General features: G+C 53.9%; 1 protein-coding gene across 1 annotated transcript in view; it reads left to right on the top strand.

Annotated features, from left to right (window-relative positions):
- Nucleotides 1–14,809, top strand: part of FAIM2 (Fas apoptotic inhibitory molecule 2) — a 33,347-nt gene extending 18,538 nt beyond the window's left edge. Inside the window, exon 12 of the mRNA XM_055336845.1 lies at nt 11,141–14,809. Within this exon, the coding sequence (XP_055192820.1) occupies nt 11,141–11,290 (150 nt within the window). The 3' untranslated portion in view covers nt 11,291–14,809. The remainder of the gene's footprint in view (nt 1–11,140) is intronic.
- The last annotated feature ends 4,326 nt before the right edge of the window (nt 14,810–19,135 follow it).

Raw genomic sequence — 19,135 nt, 5'->3', positions numbered from 1 at the left:
AACTCCAAGCCCTTCTTCCTCCTAGAGATGAGAAAGCTGGACCAGAAAAAAGTTAGATGACTTGTCTCATTTCCTGCCAAGATAAGGGCATATCAACTAAGCGTGGCCATGGTCAAGACTAGGTTGACCAGTCTCTCCCTGTTCACCCAGAACTTTCCCCATTTGAGCACTGAAAGTCCCACTTCTTGAGGGAAGCCCTAAATCCTGGGCAAAGCGGGAAGGTCAGTCACCATATAGCACTAACTTCTCTTGGCTCCTGCACCAACGCTCTTTCCCTCAGGCAGGAGCTACTTAAAGCGAATTGCTGTGAAGGGGACTGGGTTGGGACTAGGACCAGGAGGGAAGAAGCAGGGTCACGCTGGGAGGCCTCAGAGGGCAGCATTTGCCAGGGACAAATGGAAGAAGAGGAGTCCATATGCAGGGCAGAGTGGGAGGTAGGTGAGCATCAGTGGAGGGTTGGGAAGTTTACTTGGCATCGTGTGGATCAGGTCACGGCTAGTATGTCAGCTAAGCGGGAAGGCCGTACCTACAAGTAGGGCTGGATGAACAGTAATCCCTTAAATTTGTTTAATAATCCTTTGTGTTATTAGAATAATAAAAATAATCCCAACCGTCTGTTCCACCCTTTACATTTTACAAAACACTTTCACACCTATGATCTCGTTGGATCTCCACCACGACCCAGGGAGGGAGGCAGTGCTGATGTTATAGGACCTGCTTTCCACATCTGGAGCCCTGGGGTGTTGAGGGCTGGCACAGAGTCCCACTGCCAGTAAGGGGCAGATTTAGGACAGGACCCCGGTGTCCTGTGCCCAGGCTGGTATCATTTCCAGCACCCCTGGGGTCCCCTTCAAAGAAGACAACTCCAAGCTTGGAGTTGGGAAGAAGCTGGAAAGTTCTCCCCAGGAATCCCTCTGCTCCCGCCCCCACCAGCTCTGCCCTCTGGAGTACTCCTACCAGCATGGAAACAGGCTATAATTTCTCCCATCTGGAAACACACACACACACCAGCCTTGACCCACATCTCCTTCTAGCACCCCCAGTTAGAGCAAAAAGCTCTAATAAGGGAATCTATACTGACTACAGGCTTCCCCTGAAAGTAGACCGTTCCTATGAAACCTTTCATAAGCTGGAAATGGCTTAAAGTGAAACAGCAATTACAATTAATTTATGTGGAAGAGATTTTGAGGGTCCCAGACCCCAAAAATAACCTCTCTTAGGTTTTTCTGCTACGTTAGGACATGTTTTGCTGACCTTATGCATAAAATAAATAGAGATAAAGCACAGGGGCTCGCAGACACAGCTCAAAGCTGTAGCGGTTCGAGGCCGAGATGCTTGATATTATTCCCAGGCAAGGAGCTTGGGGGTGCCGCTCGTTACTTGGGGGTGCACGGTGCCTCTGTAACAGCTCACTGCAAAGCAAATGCTGAATGCTACGTTGTTGTTTTTATAAAAGTGAAAATCCGCATTGGATTTCTTCAGGTTAGGGAAAGCAGGTACTACTGCAGGTCTTCCGTAAAAATGAAATGGTATAGCTTGAATGTTTGAAAAGCGGGGGTACGTATATTTCCGTTTCATCTCCTCCCAATCCTTCTCCAATTCTCTAAACTCTCTTAATGCTCTCACCAGAGTCAGCGACAGGCTCCAGGTTACTAAACCCAGAGGTCATCTCCCAGCCCTCCCCTTGCCAGCCTCAGCCTCTTTGATACAGTTGCTCATTCCTCCATCCAGAAGCATCTTCTTCCGGGCACGTTGGCCACCAGCTGGCCAGTATTCCTCTCGCCCCCCTGCTCACACTGAATGCCGTAGGGCCATTGGCTCCTCTCTCTCTCCGCTCACTCCCTAAGGGATCTCAGACTGTCTCAAGGCTTCAGATACCATCTTTAATCCTGATGGCCCTAAAACTGACCTCCAGCCCAGAATTCCAGACTAGAATTTCCAGTTGCCAACTCAACACCCCCCATTTGGAAACCTGTGAGGCACCCCCAAACTGATTATATACAAAACTGAGCAGCTGCTCTCTCCCTGAACCCCTGCCTCTCCCATAGCTCCCCCTTCTCTGTAAATGGCAGCTCCATCCTTCCAGCTGCTCAGGCCAAACGCCCTGCTGACAGCCTCCACTCCTCCGCTCTCTGCGCACCCACGTCTGGCCCCACAGCAAGTTCTCTTGGCTCCACCTTCCAGCCAGAATCTGACCACTTGTCTCCACCTGCATGGCTACTCCCCGGCCCGTGTCCCGAATTGCTGTTGTGGCCTCCCCCAGGTGTGGCCCCACAGCCAGCGCTCAGTGCAGCAGCTGGGGTGACTCTGTTAAGTGTGAATGGGGTCAGATCATGCCCCTGCTAGGCCTCCAGGGCACCCCCCAGGCCTGCAGGCCCCCCACTGACCTCATCTCCTCCCATGCCCACCCAGCCTGCAACCCTGCCCCAGCCATGTAGGTGGGCCTCCTTGCTGCCTGTGACCTCCGGGCTCACTCCAGCCCAGCACGTCTGCAGCTGCAGCTGAGCCACCTGTCCCCTTGGACCCACTCACAGCCCTGTGTGTGTCCCCGCCTTCGAGTGTTCACTTCACTTACAGTCCTATGTGACTGAGCATGCACACACGCCCACACATGCACGCACTCACACGCTCCCTACTCCTCTTCCCTGCTTTGTTCCTCGCCATGGCACTTCCCATCCTCTGACATACTATTATATTTTTGTGATTTGTTGATTGTCCCCCTGCAGCAGGATGTAAGTTCCTTGATTGGCAGGGATTTGGGATCTGGCTCCCTCTTCGCTGCAGCCCCAGGATCTGACATAGTCCCCGGCACCCAGTAGGCACTCCCTTGATGTTTATGGGATGGAGGGATGCCTGAGAGGCATGGCCAAGGGGCCAGGGCGGGCTGAGGTGCTGGTCAGAGCAGCGCAAAGACAGCCTCAGTTGCACAGTGAGTCACAGGGGAGGAGGAACCACAGCGCCTCATTACCAGTTAATGTCTCATTAGGAGAGGACACACTGACAGGCCCTGGCTCCTCCTGCAGATTATGTAAACAATGGTCAGGAGCACGGTATGAACCCTGCAGCTCCATCCCCTGCCCTTGTTCACCGGGGTCACCAGGAGGGAAGACATGCTACAGGTCCCCTGGGCCCCCTGGGGCAGGAAAGAGCTGGGCAGGGGGCTGGATTCATTCTCCTCCCACCTCTGAGTTTCAGGGGACAGAGACCATCAGAGGCCCAGCCCTGAAAGAGCTATCTCTGGGCCTTTCCATTAACCCCAACTCTGAATGTCCTTGGCCTCGGTTTGACACCGCTTCCTGGGTCAGTTCTGTCCTATGGGAGCTGGGGTCCTCTAGCCTCTTCATCTGCACCCCCCTGCCCCAGGCCTCTCCCACCGCAGCCTTCGGATAATTCTCAGCACCGTGACAGGCCCTCCCAGCATTGCAGCTAGAGTGACAAGACAGTGCTCAGAGCATCCCTGCCCAGCTGTGGCAAGGAGGATGTGTGAAACGGGAGAAGCATCAGAGGAGGTCCCAGACCCCCAGTGAGGAGTCCCCCCCACCCCAGTCCTCCCAACCTGGGCCTTGGAAGGGCTGTTAGAATCAAATGGTTTCCTCTCCTAGAGACCCTAGCCCCTCCCTGACAGTCTCTGTCATCTGTGAGGGCGGGGCCCCCAGCTGGACAAGGCTAAGTTGGGGTGGGGGGAGCCCAGGCCTCTTAGGGCTGAGGTCCAGCCTCAAGGAATTGGCCCCTCCTAGGCCTCACCTGTCTAGCCTTGGCGCATTCTCAGGAGGCTTTGGATTTTCTGCCTCACCCCTATCTCATACCCCCCACTGTGCACCGGACCCAAATGTCAGTAGAAGCGGGTGAGTCAGCCCACAGGGACCTCACGGTGGCCTCAGCCTCCTCACCCCTCTCGTGCCCTCTCCTTGGGTGCTTTCCTGTAGAAGCTCATGGAAGGTCAGGCCGGGGAGCATGAAGACTTGGCTGGATGGAATGATGGGGCAACATGCAGGGACTGGGATATAGCAGGACGGTCGAGGCAGGGGAGACGGAGAGAGCAGGTCGGACCAAGCCAAGAGCAGGGCTTGGCCAGCAGATTCCCCACCGTGGCTGAGCCCCTGTGCTTATGTGGCTCTACCTCAGAGCCCGTCTTTCTTTGGGACGCTAAGGTCTCCCAGCCACCTAAATCGGGACGCCAAGCCAGGAGACAGAGAAGAAAGTAGGACTTTAGAAATCAGGTGACAAGCCCAATAGGAACAGAGCTTTCCCCTGTCCAGCCTGGCCAGTTTGGGGACCTCAGAAAACATCACAGTCCCTGTGTTTTAAGGAAAGTTACCAAGAAGCTGTGTGGCTAGGCCAGAGCAGAGAGACCAGTTAGGAGGCCGCTGCAGAGTCCCAGAGTCCGGGACAGGGCGGCAGGACCAAGGCGTGTGGGTCAGTACGGGATGCCTCAGGCCTGATGGTGTTTGGATGGTTGAAGCTTAGGTAGGAAGATGCTTTGTTTGGAGAGGTGCTGGGCCTGCAACCCCGGGTGTTGCCCCCGACCCGGGGGAGACGCACGAGCCCTCGGTCCCGAGCCCCTGGCCGAGACTTTGGGTCCTCGGAGCTGGCGTGGACCTACTTGCGCCGAGGCCTCGGGAGAGCATGTGCCCGCCCGCATATACTCCCACATAACCACCCCCCAGACACCCCGCACACCGTGCACGTGTACCCACACACGCAGGCACACGGGGTTAGCTGCTAAAGCTGGACGGAGGCCCCATTCCGTAGCTCTCAGCCCAGCATTCTTTCAATTTGACCTCCCTGTCCATTTGACAGGGCAAATAGAGGCCAGAGGGGTCCCCAGATGGACCCTGTCCACAGCGGGACCCAGAGAGGCTCTCCGCCGCAGAACAGGCCTCTCGGTTACTTCCATCCAGCCCCACGGACAGTCTGTTCCCTGTGTCCCTGTGACTGGCCTAGGCCAGCCCCGCGGCGTCCGGAGGACTCTGGAAGGAGACCCCCCCCACCCCCCGCTGCTTTTCCTCCCGACGCTTTGAAAAGCAGACGCGGCTACACAAACCCCAGGCGGGGCAAACCCCAGGCAGGGCGTGATTTTACTGTAGACTTAGAGACTTAGTGCATTTCCTTCAGGAGCTCAAGGCTCTTGCCTCGGGTTTTGACACGAGCCTGCAAGAGCCTCTCTGTTCGGCCTCCTGGCCTCCCGGCCTCCCGGCCTCCCGGTCTCCCGGCCTCCCGGCCTCCGGCCACCAAACCAGCCCCAACGCCCCGCCCGAGCCTCCTCTGAGCCCCCCAGAAGTGGAGTGCAGCTGGGGGTGCGGGGTGCCAGGTGACTGCTCCCTCAGGGGGAAAGCACACTAGAGGGCCCCCTCCCGGGACTCTCCCCAGTTTCACTTCCTCAGGCTCTAATCCTCCGCAACCAACGCCCTGCTCACAGCAGGCCCTTCACCCAGAACACCTGGACCCGGGGAAGGTGAGAGAAGCCCCCTCCCAGCCGCCAGGGGCGCTCCGAGTTCCTGCAGGGAGCAGGGCAGAGGCGCAGCTCCCTCCCAGGCCGGGGAAGGGAGGAGTCCCCGGCCTCGCACCCAGAGCAGAGCCAGGAGGTGCTGTCCCAAGGCCCCCCTCCTGCTGTCACCCCAGCAGGGAGCTCTCCGGTGGCCACATGCGCTCTACCCAAACAATTTTCAAGAGCTAGCTCATCCTCCCACCCCTGTGACCTTGGGCAAGTTACTTCTCTGTGCCTCGGTTGCTTCATCTTTCAAATGGGCTGATGTGGACCTTTCCACAAAGCTGCGGTAAGAATGAGATACGATACGAAAGGACAACTGAGAACAGCCTGGCACCAGGAACTCGGTCCTTTCTCGACTACCAAGGTAGCTTTCGCCCTTATTGTAAATGCTAACCTTGTAACGCAGAGCACCAAAGTTTGGAGCAGAGTACTGGGTTCACATCCATTCTCTGCCACGTTCCAGCTGCGTGGACTGATAAAATCACGTAACCTCTCGGTGCTTCCGTCTCCTTATCTCTAACATGCAGATACTAATAGCACCCACCTTGTTAGATCGTTGTGACTTGCAAGTGAATTAATATATGCAAAGCACTTAGAAAGTGCGTGGCACATCATTAATCAATAAGATCACCTGTTAGCAGTAGTCGGTTGTAAGATTTGAACCCAGGTCTGCAGGACTTCCCAGCCCAAGTGTTCTTTTTTTTTTTTTGAAGATTTTATTTTATTTATTTATTCATGAGAGACACAGAGAGGCAGGCAGAGACATAGGCAGAGGGAGAAGCAGGCTCCATGCAGGGAGCCTGATGTGGGACTCGATCCCGGGACCCCGGGGTCACACCCTGAGCCGAAGGCAGATGCTCAACCACTGAGCCACCAGGCATCCCCCAGTCCGAGTGTTCTTAAGCACTGTATTACGCCCGTGCCCGTCCTCAGGGGACCACACGTGGGCTCTTTCACACACTTTCATACGTGGCTCCCCTTCCCCCTGGGGCAGGCTTTCTGGCTCACAGGCCGCCCAGACCCTGCTCCTCCAGAGGCCGCCTGGAGGTGCTCCCCAGAACTCAGGGCTGCTGTGCCATTGAAACTTGGGACATTCAGGCCAGTGAAGGCAACTGTCTTCGATTGGCACCGGGCAACAGTGGACCCCAGGTCTCCACTCGTCGCCTCTCCTCCGCATCCCTACTCCCTCACCCTGTCCTGCATCTTAAGGCTGGCAGCCTCTTCCTATAGAGTCCCCCAAGCCCAGGCTCACGCTCTAGGCCCGAAAGCGGTGCTTGAGATCTCCCCACCCCACCCCCAGGAAGCCTGCAGTGCTCTTGGCCTTGAGCTCGGTTTGGGGCTCTCTCCCCATCTCTTCCAGCCTTCTACACACACACACGCCCCAAAGCAGTGTCATGTGGTGGAAGGAGAATGAGATTTGAGGTCTGTCCTCTTGGCTGGGTGAAGTGGGCACGCACACTCTGTGTGCCCCAAACTCCTCAGCTTCACGATGCACGTGACAATGGAACACGTGTCCTAGAGGCTTATGTGAGGATTCAATGAAAAGATTCACCAACTCTTTTTGTGTGAGTTATTTTAATCCTTCCTTTAAAGTTTTCTAATTAAATAATATATGAATACATTGATTCATATATTTCAGTTTTTTAAATCTTACATAATACAGATAAAGCAAATGTCATTTGCATGTCCTTCGCACCTCCCTCCGTAGTGAGTGCTGTGGTCAATTGTCTCTCCTTCCAGACCTTTCTATATGCATTTTATAGGTATTTGCTATATAGGCTTTTGTGACATAGGTTCGTGTGCAGTTTTCTTTTTTTTTTTTTTGTCGTTGCTATAAAAATGGGATTTTATGATGTAGGTTTTTCTGCAGCTTGTTCTTTTTCTCATAATAGCATGTTTCAGCGATGTTTCTGCCTCAGTACTGCTGCCCACAGGTTATTTAAGCATCCCCTCATTGAGCGTTTGGGGTTTTCAGGACTTCATTGTTAGAACCCGCACTGCTGTGAGTGGCCTTGGGTATGCTGTTCTGAGCACTCACGCTGGCATTTCTGTAGGATGGACACGGTCCATGTGTTTTTTATTGTTTTTTTGTGTGTTTTTTTGGTGCTGATTCGACACATTGTAACCCCAGCATTTTGTATTCAGTGCCTATTTATTGATGGCTCTGAGCTGGCCTCTCCCTGCATGGCTCCCCCAGTGTCTCTCAGCCTCACCTCTGGGAGGACAACAGACATTAGCCTGGGTCCTGGACATGGCATGGTCGGGCCAACCATGTGGCCGGGGGCCCTTAACCAGGCTCAGCCTGGCCAACAGAGTGGACAAGGAAAGTTTACCTTTGGTGCCTCTGCCCTACGTGCACGCCTCCTGCCCCTGCAAGCCCACTCTACCTACTTCTCCATCAAAATAGGAGATAGATGATCTGTCTGGTTCCAGAGAAATGACCATCAGCAAGCCACTCGCTTGCTCAGAGACTCCTTTCCTCGTACGTGAAATAGCAATAATGATACCCAGCCCCTATGAGGTGAGATGAGATGAAGGATTACTGTGTGAAAGGGCCACTCAGATGTGACTTGGTAGCCTCCTAATCCCCCTCTGCTTCTCGCCCCATCCCGTGCCCTCCTCCTGCAGGTCTCCTCCTGCACAGGTCTCCTGTTCAGCTGGCTACCAACCCCACTACCTGTGTCCTTTCAGGTGTGAGCCGTTAACCCAGCCATTAGCCTTCAACTAAGATCTTTGCTGCCCAGATGTCAACTATGACCAAGACAGCTGCTCTCAACCAAGACGTTAGTTAACAATGCTCCCCATAACCCAAGATTATCGGGTTACTTTCTAATGCCGTGAGTGCGTGCTCATAATGTAGTCTCTGACAACTTGCTTTCATTAGACCGCCAGCTGTTTGAAGGCAAGCTCCCCGGAACATAGTAGGTGCTCAAGAAATACCGCTGGGACTAAATGAATGAAAAGCCTTCGGCTGACTCGCAGGCGTGGGGCTGCAGTGATGGGTGGTACCAGGCAGTGGAATTCAAATCCGGGGCAGGCTTTCCTAGGCCGCACCACGTCGATAAGCATCTGTGGCCACAGGCCAAGGGCAGGGGCAGAAATCATCTCATTCCTCTTTTCTGCAAGAGCAAAGCCTGCTGGCTGCTCTAGGAGGCCTCCTGGCTGGGTGCTCCTTGGAGGAGCCACCCCTAGACTTGGTCAGGTCCAAGCCTTCTAGGTCGAGAGATTCAATTTCATTAGCTCAGCCAGGGGTGACCAGGCTCTGAGAAATCAACGAAGCAAGCCACTGATTGATAAACCAGATCAGCAATTTATTAACTTCTGCTGGCAGCATGACCGCTAAGCAGCCTGCAGCTCTCAGGTCGCTGCTCTCCTTGCTCCTTCTCTCCGGAGAGGGAGAACTTAGTGGGAATCCAAACCGAAATCAGCAGGAGCAGAGCGGCAAGAAGCGACACACACTGCAGGTGATGGTGGGTGACGCCGCATGCACTGTCATGTGTTTGCCCTCAAAACCGCAGCACTGCGGGGTCGTTAGGACCGTTCCATTTTATAGATGAGCACACTGAGGACAGCCGGGTGAGGACTCCCGAGATACGAACCAGCACGCAGTGCCATGCTCTCAGGCACCCTTCCCGTCACGCTGCCGAGCTCAGGGAGCCTGACACGCTCTGCACAGGGCCCCTCAGCCCTGGCTGGGACCCTCCTTTCCTTCTGTTGAGGCCACATAGCGTCCCCTAGTAACATATCTGCCTCCTGGACGGGCCACCGGGGACACCTGGGTCTCGGCAGCAGCATATGACACGTTCTCAAGGGGGTTTCTCTCCTCCTGCAGAAAATAACTGTAAACCCACATCAGCGGCCAGTGGTCATTCGGTTCTTACCGCGTGTCGGGCACCAGGCCAGGCACTCTGCGCGTGTCCTCATTCTTGCAACGTCAGGAGGCAAGCACAGCCATCTCCCTCTTACGGATGGGGACTCAGGCTCAGGGAGACTGCCTTAGCCGGGGTCCCGGAGCTAGCGAGGAGCAGACTTGAGGCTGCAGTTCACGTCGGGCTGACTTTCAAGCCGGGGTTCATAAATACCCCCACCTCCCCACCTTCCAGGGTGTCATGCCTTGAGGTCCCACATGCCAGGGATGCTCCTTACTGGAGCCTCGGGCCCCTGGGCTCTGGTCCCTTCCCCTCCAACCCCTTGCCTCACTGCTGCGGCCACACTGAATTCCTCACTCTTCACACTGTGGCCTGCACCGCCCTGGGCCTTTCCAGTCTAGCAAACTCTTACTCATCCTTCAGGCCCCAGCTAAAATGTCACCCCTCCTGGGCTACCTTCCTCCTGCTTAGCCAGCCCTAATCATGGCATTTACTAAGTTTTAATGTCATCATCGGTTAAGTGTTCCCCCACGAAGCGGTGAGCCCCGGAAGGCAGGCGTGGCCCGGTGTTGTCTCTGCCAGCAGGTCACCGGCACCAGCTCGTGCCCCATACATATTTATTGCATAACGAATGTTCCAGGGGACCGAAGGTACACAGGTCTTCCACACACAAGGGACTGAGGAGCTGGGCACAGCCCAGTTAACAAGAATGTGAGTGGATTTAAAGAATTCCAATCCACGGGGGCCCAGTGGCTCATAACCTTTAAGACACTGGTGGAACCTTTGGCCTTCTCCCCGAAAACTACACCATGCTCGTCAAGTGTCAGATGCTGCTTCTAGGGGGTTCTGCTTCCTCTGCTTGGACCCCAGAGAATAAGTGGGAGCAGGAGTCAGTGTAGAGAGAAGGAAGGCCTGGTCGGTAGGGAGCAGCAGGGTGGCAGAGAGGGGGCAGCGGGGTGGCAGAGAGGAGCCACCTCTAAGTGGATACCTGTTCATAGTCCATTAGGCCAAGAAGGTGCCCTGGGAAGAAAGTATTTCTGGCAGGAGACACACTAACCCTGGTGCTGCTCAGAAACGGCAGAGCAGAATGGCTAAGCGTGGTGCCTGTGGAGCCAGCCTGCTCAGGTTCAAATCCCAGCTTTGCCACTTCCCAGCTCCGTAACCCTGGGCAGGAACTTAGCATCTCTGGGCCTCAGTTTCCTCCAGGAATCATCCCTACTCAAGGGCTGGTAATAGGACGAAGTGGGCTGATGTCTGAAAAACACAGGATCAGTGCCTATTCTCTGCTCACCGTTACATGAAGCATCTGTTCATCTTCTAAGAGCAGCGCCCTGAGGCGATATTGAGAAGACTAGGCCTCGGTTCAAAGGTCCCCTCCTCCAGGAAGCCTTCCTTAGCTCCCTGCCACACTCACATAGGTCAAGTTCCTCATTATCAGCCACCTTGCTGGGACACTCCGCATTTCTCTTCGGTTTAATTCCTATTAAGCATTACTTCCACTCTAGACTCTAAGGCCGGGATCTTATCTGTCTTGTTCTTTACTATTTCCCTGTGCTCGGCACCTAGTAGGTGCTTGGGGAGATTGGTATTAAGGAGGGAACGTGTTGGGGATGTTCCAGATTCTGGGCTGTTCCAGGAGGGTCACTGGGCAGCCACGCAGCAGATGATGGGAGCGAAATTGGGGCGGGGTGGGGGGAGCTTGGGAGGGCCCCCTGGAACCCCTTGGTCAGTGTCACAGTGACCGGACCTTCTAACTTCTCTCTTTTCCCTCTTCCCTCAGTTCCTGGCATTTGACACCCAGTTGCTGATGGGTAACCGACGCCACTCACTGAGCCCTGAGGAGTATATTTTTGGAGCCCTCAACATTTACCTGGACATCATCTACATCTTCACCTTCTTCCTGCAGCTTTTTGGCACCAACCGGGATTGAAGAGCCTTCCTTCCTTCTTTCCTGCTTTCCAAGAATGTCCCCTTGCTGGTCCTCTGACCCTCCCTGTACTCCTGCAAGCCCAGATATAAAACTAGCTGCCAGCCTGTCCTTTGGCCTCCCCTCAGCCCCATGCTCATCCTCGCCCTCTGCAGCTTGTACCCCACCATTAGGGGCCCCGCGGACCCGAGGTGACACGCCCCCTGTGCTGCCCCTTCCCCCTACTTCCACTCCCAAAGTGGACAGTCAAGGCTGGAGGCTCCCCTGGGTTTGAGGACCCAAGAGACAAGTGGGAAGAGCCCGGCAGGATTCCAGATGTGGGAAAGAGACCCCAGAATGCCTAGCTGAGGGCCACGCCACCGAGGTTCCTCCTAAGGCTGCCATAGCTGTATGACCTTGGGGCACACTGTCCTATGTCAAATCCACCCTTCCGTTCTCCCAGATCAGGCATTGACGCTATAGAGGAGGTGGGAGGAAGCTGGGGCGGGGAGGCGGGAGGCTGCTCTGCAGGTGGGAGAATGTGGGTGGACAGAATGGCTGTCCCAGCTGCTCGTCCTCTCAGCTTTGAGACTAGCAGCTTGTTCTAGGCGCTTGAGCCCTGGGCCAAGGGCAATGGGAGAGGCACAGGAAGCCGGCGCCATCTGCACTTGCCTTGGTTTACCCTCCTGGGTCATGGCAGAGCACTGTTGGAGCAGGAGGTTGGGGACAAGGGGTGCTGCTCCTAAGTGGGGACCCCCAGGCTGTAAGGAGGTGGGAGGTGGGAACAGGAGCCCCCTGGGAGGCGTGGGCTCTGTAGTAGCACCGATTCACCCAGACTTGCATCTCCCTGGGGAGTGTTTAATGTTGGCAGGACTGACCTCTCACCCTCTTCTCTGGCCCCCCCAGGTGGTCCCCCACCGTAGGTCTGGGGCTGAGTGGAGAGCTGAGGGGAGGGTTATACCAGCTGCTGAACCAGCCCCCTGGGAGAGACTCCTGCCCTGCCCTGAGGCCTCTCTGCACTTCTTATTTCCTAATCGCCCCCCCATCCGCTGCTGCCATGTGTGGGCTTATCCCCAAGCCAGGCCTCCCAAGGCCTCAGTTGGCAGCGCCCATATCCCCCACCTACCCCCACCCGGGCTCCTCTAGCCACTCACCCCAGAGTCCTAAGCCCCCTCCATTCCTTATCTCCTTATCTCTCCAATTTGGAAGCTGTTCAGCTGATGCTAACAGCCAGAGCCGGTCCCTCCGGCTGGTCCCATGTGATGAGGTCCGGTCTCCTTATCAGCCTCCAGGCAGCCTGAGAGCTGAGATCTCGGGCAGGGTGTGCGTCAGCCACCCAGTCCCCTGCAGGCCCTGCTGGGGAGGGGACCAGGGGGCCACACCTGGGGGAAGTGTGTAGCTGGCACCTCGAGGCCAACTCTGGGCCAGTGGAAAGTTACTGGGTGGAGTCAGGGAGGTTCAGATACCTGGACCTTCCCTTAGCCTCTCCGTCGTCGGGGCTTACCTCTCTCTCTGTGCTGGGGGCTCTGTTTGCTCTTGGAGAGAGTGACTAGGTACGTCATCAATCTGTTTCGACTCTTCCTTCTCCACCCTCCCTGTTTTCAGCTTTCAAGAAATATTATAGAAGCATTTGAAATTTTGTTCCACCTTGGGTCTTTGAGGAAAGAGGGAGCCAAGAACTGATGGTGGTGCTTGTGGATGAGACAAAGGCAACCGGGAGCATAGCCGGATGCCTACTGTGTGCTGGTCTACATGACTCCATGAAAGCAGCCCTGGGGAAAGCTGAGGTGGTTGAGAGGATCGGGAACAAAACTAAGGTTATAGAGCTGACCTACTAGGTTGGGGCTAGAATGAAACTGAGCGGTCAGGCCAGACAGCTCCCGATGTCCCTGTTGATCCGTTGTCCCTGGTGTCACCCCTGGCCTCCTGCCCCACCTGCCCCACCAGCTACCACCACCAAATTTTGTACTCTGTCATTTCCACCTTCTAGACCCAAGCTGGGAAGCAGGATTCTGGTGTCTGATTCCCAGCCTCACTGCGGATGGGCTCATGGTATTAAGTTGGGATTAGTTTCCTATCAGCAAGATGGAAGGCCACAGCCTGGGCACTGCGGGGAGAGGCGCCAGAACATTTATTTCCACTGACTTCATTACCCAGTTGCCACCTTTCCTCCAACGTCCCTTCACTTCCTCTCCTAACCTCTGGTCCCAGTTCCAAAAGTGGCTACTCCCTTACTCCTTACCCTGCTGTTCTCAGCATGGGCCTTGGTCATGCTTCCCAGATCCTCTTGTCTAAGTCTTCCTCTTCCTAGGACAGTTTATGCAGAAATAGGATTGAGAAGCTTATCCAAGGTGGAGCTCCAAAAGCTTGGGGGAGGAGGTAAGCCCTCAGCAACAAACAACAGGACCAGGCAACTTGGCATTCTCAGGGCAGAGCGCGTACCCTGCTCTGGGTCCTGTGAGGGATCCAGGACACACTGAGCCAGCAGCAGAGCCAGGGCTCAGGGCCCTCTGTTCCACCCACATTGAGGCCAGAAGGAGCCCCAGGAACACCTGGCTGGGCCTTCAAAGGAGGAAGGGCGGAGGAGCAGGAATGCAGGATTAGGAGAAACCGAGAAATCAAAGCTGAGCAGGTGCTGCAATCTGCAGAGGAGGAGAGCCTGTTGGCCCCTCACATTTTTGGCAGGGGTGGGGCTGGGCCCAGGAAGGGGTAGGTTGGATTTTATAGAGCTTGAGGCAGCCGGGAATCTGACCATCTGTGATGTGAGGTCAGAGGTTTCCTGCCAAGAGGAAGACAGATCTAGAGATCCTCTCCTGGGATTGCAGCTGGGGTCCCGGGAGGCACGTGGAATTCCCCAGACTCCTGCCCCAATTCCCAGGCGCGTGTGTGACTCTGGTGTTGCCTGAGGAAGCCCCAGGAACCGTGATTCTTCCTCTCAGGGGAGTCAGGATCCAACAGATACCCTTATTTCAAAAGGCTCCGCCTCTGCCTCTCCCTCCTTGGCCCTCCCCGGCAGGTCCAGGACCTGTCAGGTGTCCCCGTGGGCTGGCTTCACACAAGCACTTTGCCTCCCCTCTGTGGCCGCCTGAGGAAAGGCAGGGCCTGGTTCTGCAGGCAGGAAGCAGAAGGGCTGTATGGCCTGATGTTTCAGGCAGGATTCTGCTTTCATTCTGGACTCTTCCCAGATCTCCCCAGACCTCCCTCCTCATCAGCCTCCGATGGTTCCCTTTAGTTCATCCGTTGCCACAGCTCGGGGAAACACTGTTCACCTGTCTGCTGGAAACCACCTGCCCTGCCCAGCCCCAGAGCTTTCCCCCAAGTGACAGGGCAGAGACAGACCTACCGCCAGACGCAGCCTCTGGCCTCAGCTCCTCCGAGTCGCCCAGGGTCCGCGCCTGTTCCCTTTCCTGGCCTCACCTTCCCGGCCCGTGACTGACAGGAGATAAGAATAAAATTATGACACCTGCACCGTTTCTGCCTTTTGTGTGTTGCCTCAGATGGCCGGGGAAGTGTGTGTGTAAGGTCTAACTCTGATTCCGTGTGAAAGGTTTGCACCAGAGCTGTTTCTCCCAGCATGGCTAAGTGTGAATTAAATCTCCACACTTATCTTGATGTGGAAAAAGAAACACTGATCCTCCTGTCGATATATGCCCTTTGCAGAGGCTCTTTGGATGCTTGCACCTGTCACAGACCTGCTGGAGGTGCCTCCCGATAGGGGGCCTTCCAGGGAAGCCTTTGTGTGTCATTCTGTTAGAGAGTTGACCTTAGGGGCACCTGGGTGGCTCAGTCCATCAGGCGTCTGCCTTTGGCTCAGGTCATGATCTCAGGGTCCTGGGATCCAGGCCCGCATTGGGCTCCCTGCTCAGTGGGGAGTCTGCTTCTCCCTCTGCCTCTGCTCCTCCCACCACTCATGCACTTGCTCTCTCTCTCTCTCTCCTCTCACTCTCAAATAAATGAAAAGAAAGAAGGAAAGAAGTTTTCCTTATTTTGACCCAAAATCTGTATCCCTAGAAGGAAAGCCTATGTTGTAGACGGAGGGATCCCCAAGAACAGCAGCTTTGAGGGTCACCTCTCCCATGAAGCTTTTCTCAATCCTTCCCCCCATGTGCCCTGGTCACCCCCTCCTCGGAGCCCTCCACCTGGTACCACCCTCGCTGCATTTTAACCTCTCCTCCTGTCTCCTACGACACTTGAGCTCCTTGAAGGCATGGACTGTGTGTCTTGTTCACCCTTGAATTCAAATAGTCTTATGGCAAATAGTCTCAGCAAGTGGTTTTGGGCTACATGGAGGAATGAATGCACCTGCTCTAATCTTTCTGTTTTCCTTAAGAGGAAACCCAGGGGCAGAGATGCAGTGACCTGGCCGAGTTTATATACAAGTTAGTAATGAGAGCAGGATTAGAAGACACATGGGGGTGATGATTACATGGTCAAGTTCTTCAGGGAACTTGGGGCCGAGGGTGGCATGTGGGAGGGAGACCGCCTCACTGACGCAGTGGGAGACATTATCCTCGCCTGTGACAAGGTTTTGATATAAATTCAGCTGCAGCAGGGGAAGGAGCAGGGTAATATTTAGGGGACTCCGGAGAGTGAATAAATAACATTTATTAAGCACCCACTGTGTACAAAGCACTGCCATAAACAACAAAGATGGGAGAGGGAGAAGACAGCAGTGTCGCCGGAGAGAAAACATACAGGACAGCTCCGGACCACTTAGCTAACAGTCCCAAGTAAATGCTCTTTAAAGCATCCCTGGCAGGGAAGCAAGTGCTGAGGAGATGCGGAGTGGTGGGGGTTGGGAGGGGTGGGGGGGTGGGGGGAATGGATGTGGTGCAGGGTCCCTCTGAGTCAGGGTCAAAAGTGAAAGGCTGGGGGCACCTGGGTGGCTCAGTGATTGAGCACCTGCCTTTGGCTCAGGTTGCAATCCCGGGGTCCTGGGATCGAGTCCTGCATCGGGCTCCCCACAGGGAACCTGCTTCTCCCTCTGCCTGTGTCTCTGCCTCTCTCTCCGTGTCTCTCATGAATAAATAAATAAAATCTTAAAAAAAAAAAATGGAAAACTGAGCACCAGCGCTGGTGGAAGGGGAGGGAAGGTGTCTACGCAGGAGGTAGGAGTGGGGTTGGCAACACTGGGCTGCCTCACCTCCTCCCACTCCCAGCTAGCCCTTTAGCCGCACTGGATCTGCTTTCGGCCGGGTCATTCTTCGTTGGTTTCCTAGGGGTGCGGTAACGAATTACCACCAACTGGTAGCTTAAAACACCAAAAATCAGTTCTTCTCACGCAGTTGTGGAGGCTAGAAGCCTGAAATCAAGGGATCAGGAAGGTTGGCTTCTTCTGGAGGTCCTGGGGGAGAATCCATTCCATGCCTCTCTTCTAGCTTCTGGAGACTGTTGGCAATCCTCACTGTTCCTTGGCTCGTGGCTGCCCTCCAATCTCTGCCTCCGTCTTCATATGGCCTTCTCCCTCCGTGTCTCTATGTCTTGAATCTCCCTCTCCTTTATTTCATAAGGCTACCTGTCAAGGATTTAGGGCCCCCTAAATCCAGGATGATCTCTTCTCAAGGTCTTTTTGTTTTTGTTTTTTTTTAAGATTGTATTTATTTATTCATGAGAGACACAGAGAGAGGCAGAGACATAGGCAGAGGGAGAAGCAGCTCCCTGTGGGGAGCTCAATGCGGGACTCTATCCCAGGACCCCGGGATTGCGGCCTGAGCCAAAAGCAGATGCTCAACCACTGAGCCACCCAGGCACCCCAAGGTCTTTAATTATATCTACAAAGACCCTATTTCTTCAAAAGATCACATTCACTGGTACTGGGGTGTTAGGACTTGTACATCTCTTTTTGGATATCACTATACAACCCACCATACCGTCCATTCCCTTCTGGAACTACTCTCTTAAGTGGAGGCCTCCAAAGCACATCCCCCTACCCCTACCTCTGGATGTTCCTCACTCAAGCCTCTTCATTCACATTCCCAGGCCATGTGCTCAAGTCAGGTTGGAGGAATTACAGAGCTGAGCTGACCTAATCCAGCTCATCATATATGTCATCTGCTTTCACTCAAGTCTGGCTACTCCCAGCAGACTTGTGTTTGTTCTCTTGCTGAACACAAACACACACACACACATACACAGAGAGAGAGACCCAAGATCCTTTCTTCCCAGCCTACTATCCCTAAACCCTCTGCAAAATCTCTCTTTTCTGGGAAAACCTTGCTAAAAGAAATGAGCCTCATCCTGTCCCTCAATACCTCTATGCCCCTTTGTTAGCTCCTTTTTCTCCATGCTAAGGCGGCCATGTGCTCTAGCCGAGACCCAGCTGAGTCCAGTCTTCCAGCCATGCCCATCAAGAGGCAACCATGTTAGGGAAGAAACCATTTTGGAAGTAAATTCTCTAACGTTAGCTATTCCAGCCCCCAGCCATGTGAGCTTTCCCAGTTGAGGCCCAAGACATCATGGAACATAGACACACCCTCTTTTTCCACATTCTTAATCCATGTAACCCATCAGTATAATAAAATAGTTGTTCTTTTATGCTTAAGTTTGAAGTAGTTTGCTTTGCAGCAGCAGACAACGGAAACAAAATTTGGTACCCAGAAGTGAGATGCTGCTATGACAAAACTTCAAACACATGGTGTTACTTTGGCATTCCAAGTGATAGGAGACGCCTGACAGGCCTCAGTGAGTCTGCTAGGGAAGGCTGGAAGGGCCTTAAGGAGACTGCAAGTAAAAGTCCAAAGGAAAGTGGAGGAAACTGTACTTGGAACCTGTAGGAACAAAGACCCTAGTAGTGTCATGGTAGAAAGTTTAGCAAAACTTTTCTCTGCACAAATATAAACAATAGGAAAAGTACCCAGTGAACTGATAGATCTGGCTAAGAAGATCTCCAGGCAGAGTGTTGCACATGTCAATTGGCTTCTCTTGGCTTTGTCTCATAAGACGCAGATAGTGAGAGGAAAAGCTAAAGAAGGAATTATTCTGTTTTTAAGCAGAATTTGGAGGAGATATAAAAAGCCCATGACAGTCTTTCAAGTCAGCAAATAATTCTCAAAGCAATAAAGGGCCCCACGGTACAAATCAAATCCAGGACACTGTCAGGAAAACATGGTCTGCTGGTAAACATGAGGCCAAAGGGTGATTATAAAGCCCTTTGTTAAGACCTCAGAAAGCTCTAAGGTGGTGCCTCATAGAATCTTTCACAGACAGAAGTATGCCTAAGAGTCTTAAAGGTGTTTATTGCACAGCCACTCTGCTAAACAATAGGGCTTCTCAAGATCTTAAAGTTACTATCCCTCAGCAGCCTCACTGGGGCACAAGAGAGGAGGCCTTGTCTTAGGTTGATAAGTGCGACTTGTCTAATGAAGTGACCCCCAGTAAGATTCATAGAAAAACCACAGAGTTTTTAAGACCCATATTGGGTGGGCGTGGGGGGTGCCTGGGTGGCTCTTGGTTTTGGCTCAGGCCATGATCTCAGGGTCAGGAGATGGAACCTTGAGTCTGGCTGTGTGCTCAGCACAGAGTCTGCTTAAGATTCTCTTCTTCCGGGGATCCCTGGGTGGCTCAGTGGTTTAGCACCTGCCTTTGGCCCAGGGCACGATCCTGGAGTCCCGGGATCGAGTCCCACATCAGGCTCCCGGCATGGAACCTGCTTCTCCCTCCTCCTGTGTCTCTGTCTCTCTCTCTCTCTCTCTCTCTGTCTATGATAAATAAATAAATAAATCTTAAAAAAAAAAAAAAGATTCTCTGCTCCTCTCCCACCCATGTTTTTTTTTTCTCTCTCAAATGAACAAATAAATCTTTAAAAAAAAGAAAAAAAGAAAAAAAAAAGACTTGTAGTCATTGAAGCACCACCAGCTCAATGTGAAAGGG

This window comes from Nyctereutes procyonoides, unplaced genomic scaffold (assembly GCF_905146905.1).
Source record: "Nyctereutes procyonoides isolate TBG_1078 unplaced genomic scaffold, NYPRO_anot_genome, whole genome shotgun sequence".
NCBI lineage: Eukaryota > Metazoa > Chordata > Mammalia > Carnivora > Canidae > Nyctereutes > Nyctereutes procyonoides.
Note: the sequence above shows the minus strand (reverse complement) of the source record. Positions and strands in the feature narration are given on the sequence as shown.